Source organism: Hordeum vulgare, chromosome 4H (assembly GCF_904849725.1).
Source record: "Hordeum vulgare subsp. vulgare chromosome 4H, MorexV3_pseudomolecules_assembly, whole genome shotgun sequence".
NCBI classification, from domain to species: Eukaryota; Viridiplantae; Streptophyta; class Magnoliopsida; order Poales; family Poaceae; genus Hordeum; species Hordeum vulgare.
This window is the reverse complement of record NC_058521.1, coordinates 448,198,219-448,220,814: the sequence shown is the minus strand read 5'-3', so window position 1 is coordinate 448,220,814 and position 22,596 is coordinate 448,198,219. Positions and strand designations below refer to the sequence as shown.

At 46.1% G+C, this 22,596-nt stretch overlaps 2 protein-coding genes across 2 annotated transcripts; one reads left to right on the top strand and one right to left on the bottom strand.

Moving 5' to 3' along the window:
• The first annotated feature begins 4,227 nt into the window (after positions 1 to 4,227).
• LOC123448890 (NADH dehydrogenase [ubiquinone] 1 alpha subcomplex subunit 8-B-like) lies at positions 4,228 to 8,607 on the top strand. Its single transcript, XM_045125926.1, has 2 exons — positions 4,228 to 4,585; positions 8,204 to 8,607. The coding sequence occupies exons 1-2, from the start codon at positions 4,389 to 4,391 to the stop codon at positions 8,337 to 8,339; spliced, it is 333 nt and encodes a 110-aa protein (XP_044981861.1). The 5' UTR covers positions 4,228 to 4,388; the 3' UTR covers positions 8,340 to 8,607.
• A 1,673-nt stretch (positions 8,608 to 10,280) lies between these two features.
• Positions 10,281 to 13,567, bottom strand: LOC123448889 (serine/threonine-protein kinase STY46). The gene is made up of 3 exons (XM_045125925.1): positions 12,491 to 13,567; positions 11,114 to 12,221; positions 10,281 to 10,711 (listed from the first exon to the last, which is right to left on the bottom strand). Exons 1-3 carry the CDS (start codon positions 12,886 to 12,888, stop codon positions 10,427 to 10,429), a joined length of 1,791 nt encoding a protein of 596 aa, XP_044981860.1. The 5' UTR covers positions 12,889 to 13,567; the 3' UTR covers positions 10,281 to 10,426.
• Between the last annotated feature and the right edge of the window lie 9,029 nt (positions 13,568 to 22,596).

Genomic DNA, 22,596 nt, shown 5'->3' with positions numbered 1-22,596 from the left:
GCTATTTGGGCAACTAAAAATAATTGCCAAACAGATTTAAATAAATCTTAAATAAAGGAAAATCTCAAGCAAAAGAGGTTTTAAAACCCCCTCTCCTACATGCTCACACTCCAACTAAAATGCACTAAAGGTGTAACATTTTTAAAACAGCATAGGAGCAAATAGGTTTTCAGCTTGGGAATAAAAGAGAGAAAAGGTTTGAAACTAACAAGGGGGTTTGAAAAATAATGCCAAGCACCACACTCCACTACTTCACACCACAACATCACATGCGCATCAACACATGTAGTCACAAGATCACATCCAACACAAGACCACAAACTCCACATGGAATCATATGACCACTTGCAATAACAAGAACACATGGCATGAAACATTATGATATGCATGCATGCAAGGGAGACAAACAAAATAAGAGACACATGAAATCATAAATGCAAAGGGGCTCTCTCATATCAATGCCAAGGTGGTCCCACATGGAAGGTTACAAAAAGGGAAAGCTTTACACTTGGGGCACTACATGAAGGCAGTCAGCCCCTTGATGTCCAGTTCCGAGAGCCACAAGCTTATTCCTCATGGGATGACACTGAAACTCATCCTCCAAGTCATGTTGCTCCTAGGGTGATGAATACGAGAGAGCTTCTTCTCAGTCTTCACCAGAAGGTGGATCATAATCACAAGTGGGTCAAACGCCAGTTCGGCGCCATTGTGAAAACCCTCAATGAAACGCAGAATGATGTGAAGCTTAACCATCATTATCTTCATGAGGTTTTTGATCACACCTGGGCCACACTGGCTCATTTGAAGACTCCAGCAGAACTTGAAGAATTGGAGTTTGTGCGGGACTTCGATTGGTCATGGCCACCAAAGAAGAAATTCAGGCCAATTCCAGTTCCAGACCTTGAGGACAGTTCGTTTTCTTCATTCCGCACTGCTGAATCACATGAAGATCAACAAGACACTGCCACCGGTCCAAGGAGGAAGTCTGCTCCCAAGAATCCTCACGCGTCTTCCTCAACTGCCAAGAAGTGAAAGTCTTCACGGGCGTTAGTCCTCAGCTTGTCCATTTTTGTCACTTGACAACAAGGGGGGGGACTTGAGATTTAGTCTTCACGCGGGATATTTTGGGGGCTTATAAACTTTATTTAAGTTACAAACTCTTGGCTCTTCTGAACTGTTTTATGTAATGAGTTGTAACTTAAGCCCGATGGTACTGTGACGCTTTTGAACGTTTTTCTTCGCATGCTTATTCCTCAAAAATTTAATGCACGCATGCTGGAATTTGTCAAATACCATTTGTCATCATGCATCCTCAATTTCTTCATACTATATGTCATATGTATGCATGATTTACAAGACTCAAGGGGAGATCTCCATGATATAAATCATCGATGTGCATTTGCTGTGAAAAGCAAAATCCTCAAGATATGCACATCTTCAGGGGGGTCTCTCTGAATCTTGATTTCAAATTCCTCAAATGAGTATTTACACTTCATATGTTTATTCCCGTTGAAGACTTAACCTAATTGTCATCAACCACCAAAAAGGGGGGAGATTTTAAGTGCATCTAGTGCCCCTTGGTGATTTTGGTGGTTTGAAGACTTATAGGTTAAATATCTAATATGTTCTTGAGTGTACACATGATCTATAAGTCGCTGAGGAGTTTGAAATATTCGATGAATATCGACCCCTAAAAATGTATATCTTCGGTTGAAGAAATTGGTCTGAAGCTGAAGAATTGAATCATGAAGAATTTGCGATGAAATTGATATTCCTCATGAAGATATTGAAATTGAGGAATTCGGTGTGTCCTGAAGAAAATCAATCTGAAGACTTTAAAGCATGAAGATTTATCCTTTCTGTTTTATTTTCTTCACAGTTGAGTAATAGGAACACCGTACTGTTAAAGGGGGTCGAGGTAACACATTGGAATGAATTTCCTCATGATGCTCAACCCAAGCCTAATCCTACCAAAAGCCTCAAGTGAGGAATATGAGAGACATGAGGACTCTCACAGTTGAGGGTCCCGACCGTTATCGATAGCCACGCCACATCATTGGTCTTATCCACACCAACGGTCATATTATTTAAGGGCATTAATCTCAAATCATGTCGGGATGCTCCCAGGCTATAAATAGCCGCCCCCACAACCATTAGCTGGTCGGCTGCTCCGTTAGAAACTGACACTTGTCATAAGAGCAACCCAAATTCCTCAGAGTCTTCGAGAGAAATTCATCAGTGAGGAAATACCCCAAACACCAAACCACAAACCAAAAACCAAGTGATTAAGCATCACTGAAGAAGTTGTTCCTGTGTGAGACTGAAGCCTTTTACCTTTGAGGATTGTGCATCCTCCAGACGGTTAGGCGTCATGGTCTAGAACAATCCAGCACTCAATTGTGGATCGCCAGGTGACCAAGTTTGTGAGGGTTTGGAAGTCTGCCCTGAAGACTTACCACGAGTGTTGGGCGAGGACTGTGTGTTCTTAGCCCAAGGAGAATACGGTAGGGACTGTGTGTCCTTTGGTTTCAATACTAAGCCACTCCAAACCAGATGTACAACTGTCACAGCAGTTGGAACTGGGTCATCAACCACCGTCTTCACTGTGAAACGGGTTCTATTTCCTTAACTATTTATATTCCTCAGATTGTGTGTTGATGATTTTCACTGTCACTGTTTGAAGAATTTGCTGAAGACTTTCTCTGAAATTCCTCACCCAAATTCTTCACGCGAGTTAATCCTCATCTGTTTTCTGCGTGCCTGCATACTGTGCAAACTGTTTTCATATTCTTCATCCTGAAGAACTGCTGTAGTGATACTTTGCACTCCCAATCCTTTGTTGTTTCCGCTGTAAGTTAGTCATCAGTGAGGAATTTCCTCAAAAGGAATTTCCTCAGTGATGAAATTCTAAAAATCTCCTATTCACCCCCCTCTAGTCGATATAACGCACTTTCAGTTCCCCATACCACCCTGGCCATAGGGCATAAGTAAAATAAGTGATGTGAAGTCTCACACTTAGCATGAAAAGAGCATTTGTTGTTCCCATGCCAGTTTATCATGCTCATGGCATCTCTTGTCAAAACAACATCCTCGAGAGTTGCTATAGGAAAATTTTAATTTTCAAAGGAATCCCAACTTTCTAGATCCAACGAAAATCACACCCCGCAATGTTCTTTTCTAGATGTTTATACATGGACTTAGCAGAAGACTTACGAGTGGAGCTATGAGGCCCACTGAACCTGACCCCCCCCCCCCGGTGCACAGATAAAGGGATACTTTGACAGCTTCTTGTATCTTGTCCTACATCTCATCAAATGGGGGTTGTAGTCGTGTGCGAAACAGATCGACCACATCCACACCAACCCAATTGCTAACAATCATGTGAGGGAATTTACATATCTCAAATAACTGCGGGAATTGAATACTTAAAGGAGGCGACCCATTGAGGTGATCCAGCCAGACTCGAGCAATGTCCCCCGTTCTGATCTGAATTATCTTGCCACTCATATAATGATCTTTCACTTTCATGATCGATTTTCAAATGGGGAAATCATTGAATTTCTTCTTATGTGTGGCAAGAGTATCCTTTTTGAGATACCTGGCTTTGCCAATATCTTGCAAAAGCCCCTGCCATGTGTCAAGTTTCCACCACCACTTAGCTAAAGGCTAATGTTTTTCTTGCGTGGATCTTTTACCCCTGGGCCACCCTTATTTTTTAATCTACAAACATGACCCCATCGGACCAAGTGGTATCTTTCTTGCCCCCCATACTTTGCCAGAAAAAGCGACGTCTGCGTTTATCCAACTTTTCAATAAAGATTTTGTGAAGAAGAAACATGGACATATATTAATAAAAAATACTAGATAAGTATGAGTTTAACAGAGTTAAACGTCCTTGAGAGGAGGCAGCGTAACCAATCCACAACTCACATTTTTTCATAAATACCATGTTGTTTGGTGAATATATTTTTTTAAAGTGAATAGTTCTCTCAAAAGAAAATTAAAAGGGGTATTATTTCTCTTCTTCTTTTTCTTGAAGATGGGAGAAGGGGGAAATTCTTACAAAAATATGTTGTAAAGTAGAAATGAGAATTTTCTTTTTAGGGAAGAAATGAAAACTAAGGGCGGGCCCTTTCCTTCTTACCAGGCTAGAGATAGATAAGCCCAAGCAGCCTAGCCTAGTGTCACAATTATATACCCAACAAAGAGGCCCGTAGCTACTCCAAAGTCCAAAGCCCAGGAACGGCACTGACAGAGAGGAAGGCACCTCCGCCTCCGGCCCCCAACCTCGCCTCTCTCCATCTGCTCCGGTCCTCTCCTCCCCTTGGCCCCTCTCGCCCCCAGATCTCCAAGCCGAGAATCTCCATCGAGGCCCCACGCCCGCAGCCATGTCAGCGAGCAGCACGCCGGTGGACGCCTCGGGCGAGCCGATCCCAACGTCGTCGGTGCTGATGGCGGCGTCCAAGCACATCGCGGTGCGGTGCCGGCCGGAGAACGTGGCCTTCCTCAACTGCAAGAAGAAGGACCCCAACCCCGAGAAGTGCCTCGAGAAGGGCCGCCAGGTCACGCGCTGCGTCTTCAACCTGTGAGTCGCTCGCCATACCCTCCTCGCCGCCGCTCTATCGCACCTCCTCGTGTCTGATTTCATTTTGGATTCCTGAAATGTTTGCTCCGATCGTGCTGCCAGCGACTGATTAATTTAATTTATTCTGGTAGGTGTGTCCTCTCTTGCTGATGTGCGTCCAAATTATGTTAGTGTGTGTCGGAATGCTGCTCTATATTGAACTTGTTTTACCATGTAGTCTTAGACGACGAGCTTGTAAGCAGACTTTGCACCTCTGCATTTAGCCTATGCCTAGCCAAGTGGCAAGCAGCCAATTGTAATTCGTTAGCGATGATCATTTTTTTTATTTAACCGTATCCGGTCACTCAGGGGATTAGATAGTAGTGGTACATGGATTAGCTAGTTGGTGACGGTTATGGGGTAGTAGTTAGAGATAGTTATGTCCCTTCGGTCATCTGTTTGTACTTTATACCGAGTTCAAGGTTCACTGCTATGCTAGCTGATGTGAAGGTTTGTTGCTACCCAATCTCATCCCCACCATGGGTAATGAGTAGTTTAGTAGTGAGTCCCACATTCTCTGGTGAAGACGGGAATTCGGTTTGTTGTTTGGCTGATAAACTGCATAATTGTTACGGATAAGTTGTTTGCAATTGCTACATAATTTCTGATGATGTAGGGCTTACACCATGCAGTGGAACCTTTCTGATACACACAGATTACCACCACATGCAAAAAATGAGTGACTTGGTTATCTTTTGCAGGTTAATTTCTTAGATCTGAACCATACACTTAGATGGAAGCTTTATAATTTTGGTTGTTTATGTTCTACTTCGAATTTTTATCTGAATTTTCCCGCTGTGAGACAGTCTTAACAGATAATAATTGACTCTGATCTATTCATGTGGCAGAGCAAGTTTGCAATTGCAATCTGTTGTCTTCTATATCCCATTTTCAGATGAGTAACAGAAAAGTTATAATCAGATAGTCCTCAGGGGACAAACTAGTAGAGTCCCTAAGGTGACTAGGAGGAATAAATTGATGAAGTATGTAGAATTCTCAAGTATATAGTTCTAGCCAAAATATAGGTGGTGACTCCGGTTTCCTTTGCCAGGTGAGACCTGCTGCGCTTGGTATCTTCTTGAGACCTAGACCATCTCACATTTTGATTCCACTTTTATTAAATACTCTCCGTTAACAAATGTAAGATGTCTTGGATATTTCAATATGGACTGCATACGGACTGAAATGAGTGAACAAACACACAAAACGTGTCTATGTATGTCCAATTCAGAAAAAAGTTAAAACATCTTATATTTGTGAACGAAGGGAGAATTAGTCTATTCTGGAAATACAAGGAGCGAATAACATCCAGAGCAATTCCGTATGCAGGCACTAAATAGACATCCATTGACACTGGTTCGTTAAGAACCACTCTACTTTATAAGTTCTACGCAAACAAGCCATATTGCTCTTGAGTTTGTTGAACTAAGCAATCAGTGTTATACTTTTTTTTCTTTTGCAGTCAGCGTTATACTGTTTGCTGTTTTCAGTTAAGATAATGTTTCCTCCCATTCAGTGAAGGCCAAGAGATGTTAAGTTGGCACATCTATACCAGCATGTGGTAGTGAATCTATGAACTGCTAAATTGCTGGAATGCCTTTTTGTAGAGAGTACATGGAGGGTGCATGCCACATTTTTTATTTTGTAAAACTGTGAGTCTGTGATTGAGGCTTGCACAGCATAGCCATAGATACTAGGCATAAGAGTAACATTAAACAATAGTATGATCACATCGTATATGTCTTCTCATGGACATGTGCTAGAAGATCAGACATAATCACAAGAATACTACTAGCAAGAGACATCCTAATTGATGCCTAAGAAAGTATTAGGCCCAAATTAACAGGGGTATTGTAATTTAGGTTGCAGTAGGGTCTGTTGTTGTCACCAACAAAGGCGAAGCGTATGCAGTAGGGATGCTGTAGTGGAGCATGAAGATGGAAATTAGCGAGAACTCTATTGAGAGCTTTTTAGAAACCTGAATCACCCCACTATACAGGGTCTAGAATGCAGCATTTTTAGAGAAGTTGCTGACCTCAGGGTTAGTGCATGCCAGCGCAGGTAGATGATACATGAACAGAAAAGAGAAAGGCAAAATGAGCGGTGAATGCAGACAAATTAAATTTGAAAAGTCACCGTCTCACCCTTTTGCCTCTCATTCTTTATACTTTGTGCTGCCTCCACTAATCTGTCCCTACTCCGGCATGCACTGAATGTTAGGAGAACAGAGTCTACAGACCTGCTCTCTTGTAGAACCTGCACATGTTGGGACAAATCAGGCTTTTGGCACCTGTATGAGTGTGTAACTGCTTACTTCTTCTTGTCTTTGTCTTCCCGTGCATTGCCTGGCAATGACATACCTTGCCTCCCAATACTCCTGTAACTCACAGTACCCCTGTTTTTTGGTGAAATACTGTATGAAGTATTAATGATAATATCTCTTGCTTATTTGCTTGCAGAGTACCCTATGATCAGTTTGAATATGGTAGTGCATATGTGATATAAACAAATATGGTTCTAGCTTTCCGCCTTATTGCTGTTGTTTCTATTTCCTCCGTCCCAAAATTCTTGTCTTAGATTTGTCTAGAAATGAATGTATCTAAATATCAAAACGTGACTAGATACATTCATATCTAGAAAAATCTAAGACAAGAATTTTGGGACGGAGGGAGTATTAGTGTTGAATTGCAAAATTCCTGCCTAAGTCATTTATATGAGTGTGACTTGAGGTGTTGGGTGGTTATGAAGGTGGCAATAACATCTACTCAATAATCAATTGTAATGCATATGCGACTCCTGAATTAGTAGACAAGCATAATGTGGGATTGAATAATCCTTGTCTGTTCTGACTTCTGTTACTTTTACATGTTTTGTTTATCCAGTATTCAAATAATTAGGTGGGAATAAATGGAAGCAAAATTTACTGTTTTTGGTTTGGGCCATTGCTTGAACTGAACTTTTAGCAGTGCCATGTAAGCTAGGCTGCCTTGACATTAGAATGATCGGTGATTTCAGACTCACACTTTGACATGCATTTTGACATGTGTTTAAGAAAAAAAACTTGCATTTTATTTTTCTCATTTTTTGTGGAAAACTTGTTTGTTCAAAACTTCAAAAATCAATGGCATAATGATGGATTGGTTTTTAAGTTTGTGAGATAGTCTCCATTGTTCAAGTTGTTTTGCCTCTTGGGTGTTGCATTGTGTGGGTGCTATACAGGACAGTGGTAAGGAGAACAAATATGCATACATGATGATTTTATGCCTGTATTTGTTTTCTGTGATTGTGTTTGGGCATGTCAAAAAGGTTGATAGGGGCCTCCAATTCGAGTAGCAGCCTAGCAGGATCTATTATTATCATTAAAAGTTCCTATTCCTAATTCTGAAAATTGGATACCCTTCCTTCCCTTTCTGGACTCCCTAGATTTCAGATCTTTTCATCATGTTCCAATATTTTTAAGACTCTGCTTAGCTGCAATGTGGCTTCCGTGAAGCCAATGACTTTGGGTGGTCTTTATCTACCTGCTCTACTTTCTCATTCCGTTTTGTAATGACTTTGTGATCACATTTTGGATTGCAGGTTGAAAGAACTACACCAAAAGTGCCCCAAGGAGATGGATGCGTATGCTGGGTGCATGTATTACTACACGAATGAATTTGACTTCTGCCGCAAGGAGCAGGAAGCTTTCGAGGGTGCGTGCCCTATTTCCGAGTAGCCCGCCCCCTGAGAGTGAGTTTTACCCCCAGTGATCCCTTGAGAAATAAGGAGAAAAGCCGGCAAACCTAGCAAGTTGATGATCTCCCATGTTTATTGTACCCAGAGAGTTTTGTATGGATGAAATTGAGCCGCTCATCCTATTTGCTTGTCTTTGTTGAGCAATCACATCTCTGTTTCGAGTTGGATGCCTGACTTCTTGACTCAGCTGTAGTCCCAACTTGTTACTGTTGTTAATGTTGATGATATTCTTCTTTTGCTTTGGTTAACAAAACGGGCCGGGAATGGATTGGCAGGTGGACGTAAAGCGATCGCCCGTCCGTTTGGGTTGACACGTTGGGTCGATTTTTCTGTGATCTAAAGGAACGTGTTGGTATTGCTTTAATGTCCTTTTACCTCCCTCTTGGAACGCAGGAACTATGAAAGCCTCTGTAGAAACGAAAAGCAACCGGTAACAGGAGGCCCACACGGCGTCGGTCACTATCCGTGCGCTCTGCTTCTGTTGTGCGTGCCTATCTTTAGGCTGTAGCAGCTACGGAATTGTCTCAGATCTACGGCCTGTACCATCCTGCCATGCCATTCATGTCATTCATTCATCACCGCCAAGGCCAAGCCAACGCACGGGAGGAACGAGGCGTGGTGGCAAGGACACGCAGGGAGAGCGTAAATGCGGGCTCTCGTCTCTCAGCGAGAGCCGCGTGAGCGACAGTGCCGGCGATCCCGCGGGCCGCAGAGAAGATTCATGGCACGAACGAACCGAGCACTCCATTGCGTCGTGCATGCGTTGCACGCCTCATGGTTATGGGCGGCCGGCCGGCCGGACGCGTCAGCCTTCACTGGTGCAGTGCTGTACCTTTGCTGCTGCTACTACTCCTGTCTCTATCATGCCCATGCCTCCGTTCAATGGAGTCGCGAACGTTCAGCGTAGACATTTATACAAGCACATCTAGTTTTATGAGCACATTTGAAAGGCAGAGTCTGCCTATATTTATCTTAAAATTGATGAAATCGTTACAGGCACATTTATAATCAACGGCTTTACAGAGCGAACATCATCAAAAAATCTAAAATAAATCTAAAAAATACGAGTATATCAATATTAAGTCTAGAACTTGAACTCCCCGTTGAGCTAGGATACCACTGCCCTCCACTTACTGCTACATTTACCATTTTACGGATGGATGGCAAACGCGTCTCGGCCGCGGTTGAGACTCTAGAGCATGGAGCAGGTTGCCACGCCTGTCTTGAATGCACAAATCTTGCAAACCACAAAGTATCTAGCTCAGTTTTTGTCGGCCTGAATCCCAAGGAATTCCCGCGCTCCAAAAGCAAACGTATGATCAACAAGAAGGAAAATGAGAAAGCATCATTATCTTATCTGGGCATACAAGAATGACAAAGGCGTACTACTGCCTAGGGTTCGCACTGTTCCCTTCCTTGGAAACTAATGATGAGCATGGTCTATGGAGGAACAGCCGCACATGCGTCACGGCTCACTCACTGATCAACTGCCAGATGTGGTGTGGAAACGACCCAACTCAACCCATCCAAGCCCTGTTTACTCGTCAAATTTGGACCCAGCCCGCCGTCCGCGCTGCTCTTGAACGGGTCAAACAAAACAAAGGATCAGATATCAACAGATCTTCACCCCCTCCACCCAGATCCACCATTGTTTTATAGCAGCAGATGAGCAAGCCTGCGTCCAAGTGTCCCAAGAGCATGGCCTGTTTAATACTACCATCACCATCACCATCACCATCACCATGGACTGTACAGTTTAGTTCGTTGTGGATGATAGGGCAAAGCAAAAACAACAACTGTCCTTTGTCCTATAGATATGATATATAGATCCTTCTGCTAAACCTTTCATCTCACTTGTATCATATGTGGGGGTGGGGACCACTAACACACCCAAGAGGCAAGAAAAGAAAAGACAGCAAAATATATCAAGCCTTTGCACATATATTATACCTCATCTCATCTCATCTCATCACATATGCAGTCTCCTGCATCTCATCTCTGGGCACTCAGCCAAACATAGCACATATACTACTATAGCATAATAGCGGTGAAAAAAAAAAAAGACTATCATCTCATGCCCTGCTTTTGCAGGGTGGATATGATCTCCGAGAACTGAGGGCGCTTGAGAGGGCAGTTGTCCCAGCACCGGCTCATCAGCGACCTCAGGAAAGGAGGGCAGTCCCTTGGTATCTCCGGCCTCAGCCCGCACGCCGCGATCCCCACCGCCGCCTGCACCGGCGAGTACGTCGAGTAGGCCTCCTCGCCGGTCACCATCTCCCACAGAACCATTCCGTAGCTGTAGACGTTGCTCATGCAGGTCTCCGACACGCTTTCTGGATCTCCGGCGATGATCTGTAAGGACAGGTTCACTAGAACATAAGCTTCAAGTGTACCAATAGAATGCCCAAGGATGATAAAGACTACAATAGCAGCAAAAAACCGGTTTATCAGGGGTACAAGGATGGATTCTTGACTACTGAATGGACACAAGATAGTACTCCTAACTGGCATTGGCAGGCTGAGTTACTGCAGAAAAACATCAAGCTGGCAAGATCAAAGCACTACTTGTTTTCACATTTTGTATTCGAGTTTTTTATATTCTGCTCCTGAGAAGCAAGATGATGCAGTTTTCTACACGGTTTGTCCTAGAGCACATTTTGTATTTGAAGTTTTATGTTCTGCTCATAAACTCGCTTTCAGCAAGAGCACTTCTAGAAGAGTTTACTTGCAGTAAATCGAGTCGAGAAAACTAACCTCCGGAGCTAGCCAGCGATACCCAGATGTCTCATACTCAGTAACCTCGCCAGCATTATTACATGGGGTAACAATGCCCATATCCCCAAGGCAGGCATTTCCTTGCCTGTCTAGTAGGATCCTTCGTGCATTAAGATCACGGTAGGCAATGCCGTAGCTGTTCATAAACGCCAAGCCATCGGCAACATCAAGAGCAATCCTAATCGTGTCCCGGAGCGACAGTCTCTTGTTTCGTTGCATAATGATATCATGAACTGAGCCCCCTTCCATCATCCTAGTTACTATGCAGAGGCCATGGCTCTCATTGAAACAAATGCCATGGAACTGGAGGATGTTCTTCTGGCCACAGCTCATCAGTTGCAGCAAGTCCTGACGGATCTCGACATCGTAAGCACTTCCCATGTTGCAACCCCTCATTTTGTTAACCCAAACCTTCCTTCCTCTATGGACTCCCCTGAACGAGTTTTGGCCAACCCAATCGACAAATTCGATGTCCTCAGAGCTCACAATCCAGCGGCCAAGCTCCTCGCCCCCGGATCGGACGGTCTGCCACTCATCTACTGAGACAAACACTGATGACTGTGGTAGGGGAGTGGGAAGGTATGGTCTGCGAGCAGGCTCATTGTCAAGAACCTGACCATCCTCGGGATCAAACATAGACTCCTCGTCGAAGTTGCGTGATCCTTCTTCCTGGCAGCCACAGAGCCCGAAGGGGAGCTTCACACCGCCGCCACCACCGCCACTGTTCTTCCGATGCTTCTTTGTCGCCGATTTTAGCGCGGCCTCGACCCGGCTCTTGAAGTGCTCCTCGTTCCCGGATTGCACAATTATCATGACAACACCAAGTGTCAGTCCTCTCTTCTCGAAGATCTGGATCTTCCTGCAACTGAACAATGGGCTGTCGAGTGAGCCTGACATGGACTGCCATGAATGTGGGGCATTGCAGGCAAAAGTAAGCTGAAATACAGTGCCCTCAGCACCACTTCCTCTGCCATTGCTGCCATGAACTTCCTCGATGCTCAGTGCAGGCTGATCCTCACCGGCCGCCTGCTCTACAAGGCGGGCGTGCAAGAGGACATCTTTCATGTCAAATCCTGCCTGCGCGTAGCTGCAAAATCGAGATTTCTGACTGTCAGCAACCATTCAGCACATCCAAATAAATAAATTATGTGATTGATTTAGCACCTCTGATTTAACAAACCAGATAAAAAGTCGTAAATACTGTAGAAATTAGACACACGGAAGCAGTTTAAGTGGTATGTGGCCGCTTGAAGGCAAACGCTAACGTAACTCTGACTTGTAGGAGTACTAATATTGGACCGCAGCAAAAAATTGCCACCTTCCGTTGTTTCGGAACTTGAGAAGATGGTCGCTCACCTGTTGGGAAGAGCATCGAAGTGGCGGCGGAGGTCAGAAACGAGCTTCTCCGGCAGCTGCTGGGCGGTGGTGCCGCGGGAGTAGAGCTGCGCGAGGCCGCGGAGGAGGAGCGGCGGCTTCTCGCCGCCGGCGCGCGGCGAGGGGTCGCGGGGGACGCCGCCGTTGTCCAGGTTCAGCGTGTTCTTGAATGCCGCGATGGCGCCGGCGAAGTTGCGGCCCAGGCGCTGCCACTTCTTGGGCGCCGCGGGCCCCGAAATCGGGTCGCCCGCGCCGGCCGAGTCAGCGCAGGTGGGGAGCGAGCCGTCGGAGCGAGCGTGGGGCTTCATGAGAACCTGCTCCACCATGGACTCCTCGTCGGTGCTCGGCCGGCCCGACCAGCACTCGAGCGCGGCCGCCATCGCTGGAGACCCGGCTTCCCCCGCCTCAAGAAAATCTTAACCTCCGGCGCGAGATTGGCGGACGGGCTGATGCCAAATTGCTGGAGGAAGATCTTGCAAGAGCGGTTCTTGCAACTTCAACTTGTGCGTGGCAGATTGGGACAGAACAGGCGCAAAAAGGTTGGAATCCTTTCTGCTGGATTTCCTGGTTCTTGATGTGCTGCTGGACTGGAGGCTGCTGCTGGCAGTAGGAAAAACACTGCAAAATGAGTAGGTCAAGCAGGAGCAGCAGCTTGGGGAATGCTGTTTTTGCTGGATTTGTGAGGGGATCTCGAGATGTTTATCCCCTGGGATATTTTGGGATGTGATGCTTCCTCTGCATGACTATTTGTTGATGTGTGTTTGTGTGTCCAGCTTCGCTTCTCGGCTCTCAGCTGGAATGGGGTGGGAGGAGAAGAAAGGAGCCGGACAAGCAGGAGAGGGAGGCAAAAAATGATGCCCCCATCTTTTGTAGCACCAGAGCAGAGCAGAGCAGAGAGGGAGAGAGAGAGAGGGGCTCTGGTCTGGTCCATGACAGGGAGGGAGAGAGAGGGAGAGGTGGAGGTGGAGGAACATGCATCATGGGGAGAGGGTGGGGCTGGTGTAGAATCGTGATTAGTTTATGGAGGGCGGGTTTGGTGTGTTCATGTGATTTTGCTGCGCTTGACAGGCTCAGAAAACCAATTAAGGATGAGATTCCTCGCTAATGCCCTTGCATGTTTAAGCCTCGTCTTTTTTGTCTCACACACTGTACCATCTGTATGCAAGTGATTAGCACTACGTTTATATAGCTTTTTTTAAAAGGTGATTAGCACTATACGCTTGGACAGAGAAGCGCATTCTCGAGAGTAAATAATCTGCGGCGACCATGCAAGTTTCGGCCAAGACGTGGTAAAAATACCTTGATTTCGTTTCATCTCTCCTGGCTATACCTTTGATGGTGTCACGAGAAAGGATGGCTTCTCTGCAGCTGCGGCTGCGGCTGCGGCTGCTGTAATATTTGACCTTTTGCTGCGGCTGCAGCTGCTGCCCTGTCGGTCTCGTCCATTTCCCTCGTCAGATAGATATCGGGGATCGCAAGCCAGCTTTACTCTTCTTCTTCCCCGTCCATTCCTCGCCGATACAAGAAAGTTAACGCGACGTTTCGGTCAGGATGTATCATAGGATGCATCCTTCTCTCTAGAGAATGAGACCTGCCGGGGTGCACAGCCACAAGTGTCGCGTTGCTTGAGGTTGAAGACTGGTAGTAGTATGTGCTACCACTGTTTATAAAAAGTTCACCGCTTTATATTACTCCGATCACAAGCATGCAAATGTCGTACTCCCTTCGTACCAAAATAGTTGTCTCAAGCTTAGCATAAAATGTCATTACTTAATGGACTGACTGAGCAGCAACTGTTCATGTTGCAAACACTTTATAGGGGTTCAGTTTGAAGAGGACCATGTGCCAAAAAGAAAGAAATATTGAAGTCGCAAATGGTATCCAAGCAGAAGTTGAAGCTGTAGGTGAAGTCTCCTTGAAGCTAACCGAAGGATTCAAGCTTTTGTTTAGAGATGTACTTTTTGTGCCTTCATGTAATAGGAACTTAATAAGTGTTTCATGCTAAGACAAAGATAATTATCAATGTGTTTTTGGACATGGTAAATGTACCATGTGGTACAATAATGATTATGTAGGCAATGCCCTTCTTCATGATGAGCTTTATTTGTTATCAATTCGTGACAAAGTGAATTACGCAAATAATGTGAATGTGCAAAGTTCTTCGTCGAACAACGAGCAAAAGAAAAGAAAGAGAACTCACGACTCCTCGAAACTATGACATTGTCGATGTTAGAATAAATTCGAGGTACGCGGTCGATCCACCGAGGACCAAGCAATCACAGCACGATGACGACACCGAGATTTGTTAACGAGGTTCACCGATATGGCTACATCCCCGGGGCATGACTACGGGCACTCCTCCCCATGACAACGTCACAATACCGCATCCTGGCCGTCCTGGGCACCGGCACACGCCGCCGGCTCCCCCTCCACGCCTGTGCTATTATGTTGGCATAGGTTACATCGTGTGTCTACCCCCGCCATATATGAGAGGTCTAGGATAAAAGTGTCCTATTAAGACACGATCCCATATTCTGTCTAAACACAATACTACTCAGAGTCCAAGTCTAACCTACCGTGTACACAATATTCGACACAACTCTAACAGTCGATTGGGCCATATTTCCGGGGGGAGAATAGAAAGATTAATCAAAAGAGAAATTCTTGCAAAGTTGGAGTTCTCTGACTTAGAACAATGTGTAGATTGCATCGAAGGAAAATATGTAAAACAGATAAAGAAATGTGCAAACGGAAGCACTGGAACACTCGAAATTATCCACACTGATATTTGTGGACCGTTTCCGGTGAAAAGTGTGGATGGTTATGATTCATTCATAACATTCACACACTATTACTCCCGCTTCGGTTACATTTATCCAATCAAAGAAAGAAATGAGGCATTGCATAAATTCAAGATATTCAAAGCTGAAGTTAAAAATCGGCTTGACAAAAAGATTAAGATTGTGAGGTCCGACCGTGGGGGGAGTACTACGGTCGACACACACCATATGGCCAAGTCCGTGGACCTTTTGCAAAGTTCTTGCAGGAGACTAGCATTGTCGCCCAGTATTCAATGTCGGGCGAGCCTCAGCAAAATGGAGTAGCTGAAAGGCGTAACCGTACCCTCATGGATATGGTGCGCAGCATGATGAGCTACTCTGACATGCCATTGGGATTGTGGATGGAGGCGCTTAAAACCGCCATTCACATTCTCAACAAAGTGCGAAGCAAGTCGGTGCCCAAAACACCGCACGACCTATGGACAGGAAGAGTGCCATCCCTGCAACACTTCAGAGTGTGGGGATGTCCAGCTGAGGCCAAAATGTTTAATCCAAACATTGGAAAGTTAGATCCAAGGACAATGAGTTGCCATTTCATTGGCTACCCTGATAGATCAAAAGGTTTTTGTTTCTACTGTCCTGACAGATACACAAAGTTTGTGGAAACGAGACATGTTGTCTTCTTAGAGGACGAAATGATGAGGGGGAGTATGGTAGCTCCGAAAATAGATCTTGAGGAGAAAAGGGTGCACACCCATTCCGATGATTCAAGAGCCTTTTTTCTCGCTACCCGCTATAACTCCAACGATGACAACTATGGGAGAAGACCCGGAACGTGTCCTTCAGGAGCCGACTGAACCCGTTGTTGATCATGAAAGGGAAGTGCAGCAAGAAAAAGTAGAAAGTGTGCCAGACAATGAGGCACTTAGAAGGTCTAATAGAACAAGAAGACCTGCTATTTCTACTGATTATAAAGTCTATAACACGGAAATGGTTCATATGGATGGTGATCCCACCACATACGAAGAAGCCATTAAAAGCCCTCACTCATCAAAATGGCTAGAGGCAATGGAAGATGAGATGAAATCGATCAGTTCCAATAATGTTTGGGACTTAGAGATTATTCCAAAAGGAGCAAAGATAGTAGGCTGCAAATGGGTCTACAAAACAAAGTATGACTCTAATGGGAATGTAGATAAGTATAAAGCCCGACTTGTGGAAAAAGGATTCACGCAAAGAGAAGGGATAGACTACAATGAGACTTTTTCTCCAGTCTCTTGTAAGGATTCCTTCAAAATCATAATGGCACTAGTTGCTCATTTTGATTTAGAACTGCATCAAATGGATGTAAAGACGACATTTCTAAACGGAGATTTAGAAGAAGATGTCTACATGAAACAACCCAAGGGTTTTATCATGGGAGGCAAGGAAAACATGGGATGACGTCTAAAGAAATCCATTTATGGGCTAAGGCAAGCCTCTAGACAGTGGTACATAAAGTTTAATGACACTATTAAAAGGTTTGGATTTCAAGAAAATGTTGAGGATAACTGTATTTATGCAAAGTTTAAACATGGGAAATATATTTTCCTAATCTTGTATGTGGATGATATCTTGCTTGCAAGCAGTGGTATTAGTGTACTACAAGAGACAAAGAATTTTTTATCCTCGAACTTCAACATGAAGGACTTTGGTGATGCATCATATGTTTTGGGCATTGAAATTCACCGAGACATGAAAAATGGAGTCTTAGGACTTTCACAGAAAGCTTATTTAGATAAAGTTCTCCAAAAGTATAATATGCACAAGTGTAAAGCCACGCCTACTCCAATAGTCAAGGGCGATAGTTTTGGGAATCACCAATGTCCCAAGAATAAGTACGAGCTCGAAGAAATGAAAACAGTACCGTATACTTCGGCTGTTGGAAGTTTACAGTACGCACAAGTGTGCACACGCCCTGACTTGGCATTTATCACCGGGGTACTCGGTAGATATCAATCAAATCCAGGTCAAGAGCACTGGAAGATGGCAAAGAAAGCTCTGCGTTATGTGCAAGGCACAAAAGAAATCATGCTAACATACAGGAGATCTGAGTCCCTCGAGATACAAGGGTACTCAGACACATATTTTGCGGGAGATAGAGATGATAGAAAATCCACGTCTGGGTACGTGTTCACTCCCGCAAGATTACTAACCTCACAGAATCTAGTTTACGAACCTGCTTGTTACTTTGCTTGCTCGGTGACCATGTGTGAAGAATACTACTAAGTTGTGTGACTTCTCGAGTACTAATAACAATGATTTTATTAGTATCCGTCCTACCAAAAGAAATTAATATCTCAAAATGATTTTGTGCATCCCAAATTTAGAAACTTGATAAAGGGTAGGAGCTTGATGTCAAAGATGATAACACTTGATCATATGCATTATGCCTAGCTAGGGGCATAAAACAATAGCGCTAGTTGGGAGGCAACCCAATAGTTATCTTCGATTTTGCTTTTTACTTTATGTTTGCGTGTCATAACATGATTATTGCTACTGTAATGATTGTGTTCTTTTGTTTAAATTAGTGTTTGTGCCAAGTAAAGCCGTTGGGATGACTTGCATGATGAGTATAATTGATACGGTGCAAAAACAGAAACTTTAGCGTCGAGTGCACAATTTCTATGATTTTCCTGGAACGTCTTTTGATCTGAACTTTTTACACATTATTTCTATAAAAATTCCCCAGTATGTTCTAATTTTTCAGAATTTGTGAAGTTACATAAGTATGGTACTTAACTATATCTTTACAGCTTGTTCTGCTTTAGACAAATTCTGTTTTTTGCTTGCATAGTTTGCTTGTTTTGATGATGGTATGGATTATATTAGGGAGTATAAGTCATGGAGAAGTTATAATACAGTACCTTATGTAATAATAAAATATGAATCAATTTATAACAGTACCTAAAGTATTTGCTATGTTTATTATACTAACAGATCTCATGAAGATTCTGTCGAGTTTTGTGTGGTGAAGATTTCAAGTTTTGGGTGTTATCGTGATGGAGGAAGTAATAAGGAGAGGCAAGAGCCTAAGCTTGGGGATGCCCAAGGCACCCCAAGCTAATATTTTAGGAATACTCAAGCGTCTACGCTTGGGCATGCCCCGAAAGGCATCCCCTCTTACGTCTCAATCCATCGGTATGTGACTTGGAGCTATATTTTTATTCATCACATGATATGAGTTTTGCTTGGCACGTCATTTTCTTTAGTTTGCCTTTTGTTTTTAGTCTCCCACAATCATTTTTTGCTGAGAGAGACACACTATCACCATGATTTATTAGAATACTCTTTGTGCTTCACTTATATCTTTTGAGCTTTGAAGTTGCTCTAGTACTCAATTATATTATTTAGAGCAAGGTGGCGTACACATTTTTATAGAAATAATTCCACACTCATTCTTCAGTTATTTTTTTTTGTGAGTTAATGAATAGCGAAGGTAATTTGCATGGGTTATAAGACTAGTTGAAAAATAATAAGTATTCAATGAGTGCATAATCAAAGCCACATGTAGCACATACAAGAGAAATCATGGTTAATGATATTAATGTGGTAATGTCAAAGAGTGTGAGTGAATGATCATTGGTTAATGTGGTTGTTAGCTTGTTGTTCATCCAAATATTTCTGTGGCATGATGATGATGTGTGAGCATACTTATTCCTCGTTGAAATCCTAATGCTTTTTAAGTGAGGGGCGCGCGATGGTTAACTCCTACCAACCTCCTCCCTAGGGGCATCGGAGTAGTGTTTTGCTTCAATAGAGCTAATAAAATCTTGCAGTAAGTATTGAGTTATTTATGACTAATGTGAATCCATGGATATAGTCACTCTCACCTCCACGTATTTGCTAGCCTCTTCGGTATTGTGCAGTGCCCATTCTCACCTCGAGGATCGGTGCAACTTTTGCTGGTGCATCCAAACCCCATGACATGATACGCTCTATTGCACATAAACCTATTATATCTTCCTCAAACAAACACCAGACCTACCTATCATTGCATTTCCATAACCACTTCGAGATATATTTCCATGCAACTTCCACTATCACATCATATGACTTATACTTCCATTGTCATATTGCTTGGCTTTCATGTTATTTCATTTATTGTTGAGTCATCATCTTTTTATCAAACCACCAGACATGAGAGCACTATTGTCATTTTTATGCATTGAGTCTAGTTAATGTTGGATGTGAGCATGACTTGATCTTTTCTACCCTGAATTACAATGTTTAGTCGCTACTTGAACCTAAGAGTTGATGTCGGGGGGATAACCCCGGGGTAGGCTCATCAGGCATGTTCCTTCATTTCCAGCCCAATGGACATGAACGTATACAGATTCCCAAGGCCCAAGTCTTCTGGCCGGCTAGGCAGCACCTACTGGCTAGAGGACGAGGCGGCCATCCCTCTAGCCGGACAGGAAATCCCTGCCGGCTAGAGCCGAAGCGGATTCCTCTTCCGAACTGGCTTGGCCCAGCTAGCCGGGCTAGGGAGGAGGCGGTTGCACATAAGCCGGCTAGCCAAGCAGGCTAGCCGGCCGAAGAGCACAAGTTACATCAGATCGTAGGTCAGGATAAGACCTCACGATTAAAGGTAGCTACTCGCCAGCACAGGTATTGGATCGGGGCGTCCGTCAGGTACGAGCATCGGCGGCCACGCCGCTGACCTACCCGGCTCTTATTCATCACCTAGCATAGTGTCGGACCGTCGCACTCCCACTTTATTACTCCACTCGGCGTGGGGAACAGTGGAGGCGGTCGTACTACCTGCCCATGACGAATCTCGCGGGGAGACGCTTGACGTACAACGCGTGCTCAGCGTCAACCTCATGCGAGAGTCTCATTGGCCAGCCGGCGGGTCCCACTGCCAATCGAGACCATGCAGTGGGCGGGCCCCTCAGGCGACAAGACAAGACTCTCATGGGCCCTTGGCCAGCCAGTGGGGCTGCCAGCCGGGACCCACCCTTGTATCCTTTATCCATATTGTAGGACGGCGGGTTCGTCTATAAAACCCCCCGGTCGCCCTCCATGCAGGGGGGCCGATCATTCACCAGTCATACAACACAGCACACTCACCAACCATAGAGAGAGAGGTAGAGACGAGTCGGCTGCTCCCCTCTTCCTCCTCCCCGCACAGCTCCAGGAGCAACATTGTACTCTGTTCATACACATCAAACACTCCGGCAGGATTAGGGGTACTATCTCTACGGAGAGCCCTGAACCTGGGTACATCGTGCGTCCCATGCATGTACCAACCTCGTTCCCAGTGTCCACCTTTGTCCCTTCGGTTCTCACCGAGTTTAGCCTACCTATGGCATATGTTGTGAGTATTCATCGACATTTGGCGCCCACCATGGGGCCGATCGCGGAATCGGCTGGCTTTATGCGCTGGGCGGGGACCCGCACCTACACCACCGGATGCATCGCGTCCGGATCAGTTTGCATGCCCGTGGAGCCCGCTTTCGACGAGGCAACACCCATGATGATCGACATCCCCGTCCGCCATGCGGGTTCGGACGAAGATTCCGATGACAAGGCGCTCCCTAGCGTCGTCGTCGCTGCTATGGAGAACCTCAGCGTTCTCTTCAACGACCTTCGTCTCAACGACGGCCCGCGCTACTTCGGCGAGGACTTTGACGTTGAGGCGCTCTGCGCCAGCTTCAGCATGCTCTTTATCGCTGAGATGCCTGCCCACAACGTATATCCCAGCAAGTCCTCATCTTCGACGGCCCTCCGCCGTCGGTGGGGTTCTTCACCCCCTACCACGTTGCTGCCGTCTCCAACACCGTGGAAGTGATGGTTATCGGTGTCGGCACCAGCACGGCTCCCGGCAAGGCCTCAGCACGCGCTGGTGAGCCCGCTTCTGCCACTGCCGATACTCTTCAGGACGACATCGCCGGCCTGAAGACACCCGTCACCGCTTCCGCAAACCCTGCTAACGCTCGGGCCTCGCTGGAGGAGGCTCGCAAGCGTATCTTGGAGGAGGGCATCACCGTAGCTTCGGCGAAGCGTCGGTTGGAGGCTACGCAGCGTGGGTATAACTCCACATACGGCCTTACTCCGATTTACGAGGCCCCTAGCCGGCTTGGATCGGTCCGCAGCCGCGGCCGGTTCATCGCCGAGGTCCTAGGCGGCGATCTGCCCACCTACGAGACTCCTGCGGCCAACATGCGAGCGGCGCAGGCAGCGATGGAGGAGATGGCAAGCCTGGAAGGTGAGGAGCGCGCTTTCCAGGAGAAGCGGGTCAAGGACCTCCTTGACGCTGCCAACCAGCAACACGCTCGGCTTGACCCTAGTCAGGCTCAATCGGAGTCCCCGGGACCCAACTCAGGGGCACGCCGCAACCCTAGCGGTCCGCATCATGCAGAAGGATCTTCCTCGCATCGCCCTTCCGGCCGGAGGGGCGAGGGAAGCCGCGACCGACGCTCTCAGTGCCAGAGCGAGCACACTTCGGGCTTGCGTTGCGGAGGCGACGAGGGCGATTCGGAGTGTGAGATTCTTCCCCCGCGAAGAACTCACGTCTCTGGCTCACGAGGCGCCTCCCCTCTCGCCACCAGGGCTGGCGCTCACGCCACCCAGGATGAGCGGGATGCCCGCCGGCGCCTCATCGTCCTGGCCCAGTCAGCCCTCCTAGAGGAAGACGGACCCGTCGGTCCGGCATGCTTCGGCCCCCGGATCCGAGGGGAGCCGTTCCCCCGAGGTTTCACCCTACCTCGGGACACGCCAAAATACAATGGCATGGCCAAGCCAGAGGACTGGATGATTGACTATACCACAACCGTCGGCATTGCCAGGGGCAACAAGCACGTAGCAGTCCGCTACGTGCCACTCGTGTTGACCGGCTCGGCCCGGACTTGGCTTAACAGCCTCCCGGCCGGCAGTGTCAACTCCTGGGTGGACTTCGAGGAGGCGTTCGTCCGCAACTTCACCGGTACCTACAAGCGCCCTGGCCGGCCCCGCGAGCTGGCCATGTGCGTCCAAAAGGCCGACGAACCCCTTCTCGACTATGTCACCCGGTGGACTGAGCTCCGTAATTCCTGCGAGGGGGTGCATGAGGTATAGGCCATCCAGTACTTCATTGACGGCTGTCGAGACGGCACCCTCCTCAAGCACAAGCTCATGTGCACCGAGCCCACCTCTCTGGCGGTGCTCATGGCCAAGGCGGACAAATACGCCACGACCGATTCAGCGATGCGTGTCAAGGTGACCACCTCGGACAAGGTTGTGCCTACGCCGGCTACTCCCAAGTCGGCTAGGGACAACCGAGGCGGC

Excerpts from the sequence above, each read along its gene's own strand:
- LOC123448890 (XM_045125926.1), top strand. The coding sequence starts at position 4,389 with ATGTCAGCGAGCAGCACGCCGGTGGACGCCTCGGGCGAGCCGATCCCA. Across the intron at positions 4,586-8,203 it reads ACGCGCTGCGTCTTCAACCT|GTTGAAAGAACTACACCAAA; the intron begins GTGAGTCGCTCG and ends TTTGGATTGCAG.
- LOC123448889 (XM_045125925.1), bottom strand. The coding sequence starts at position 12,888 with ATGGCGGCCGCGCTCGAGTGCTGGTCGGGCCGGCCGAGCACCGACGAG. Across the intron at positions 12,222-12,490 it reads TTCGATGCTCTTCCCAACAG|CTACGCGCAGGCAGGATTTG; the intron begins GTGAGCGACCAT and ends TCGATTTTGCAG. Across the intron at positions 10,712-11,113 it reads ATCGCTGGCTAGCTCCGGAG|ATCATCGCCGGAGATCCAGA; the intron begins GTTAGTTTTCTC and ends CTGTCCTTACAG.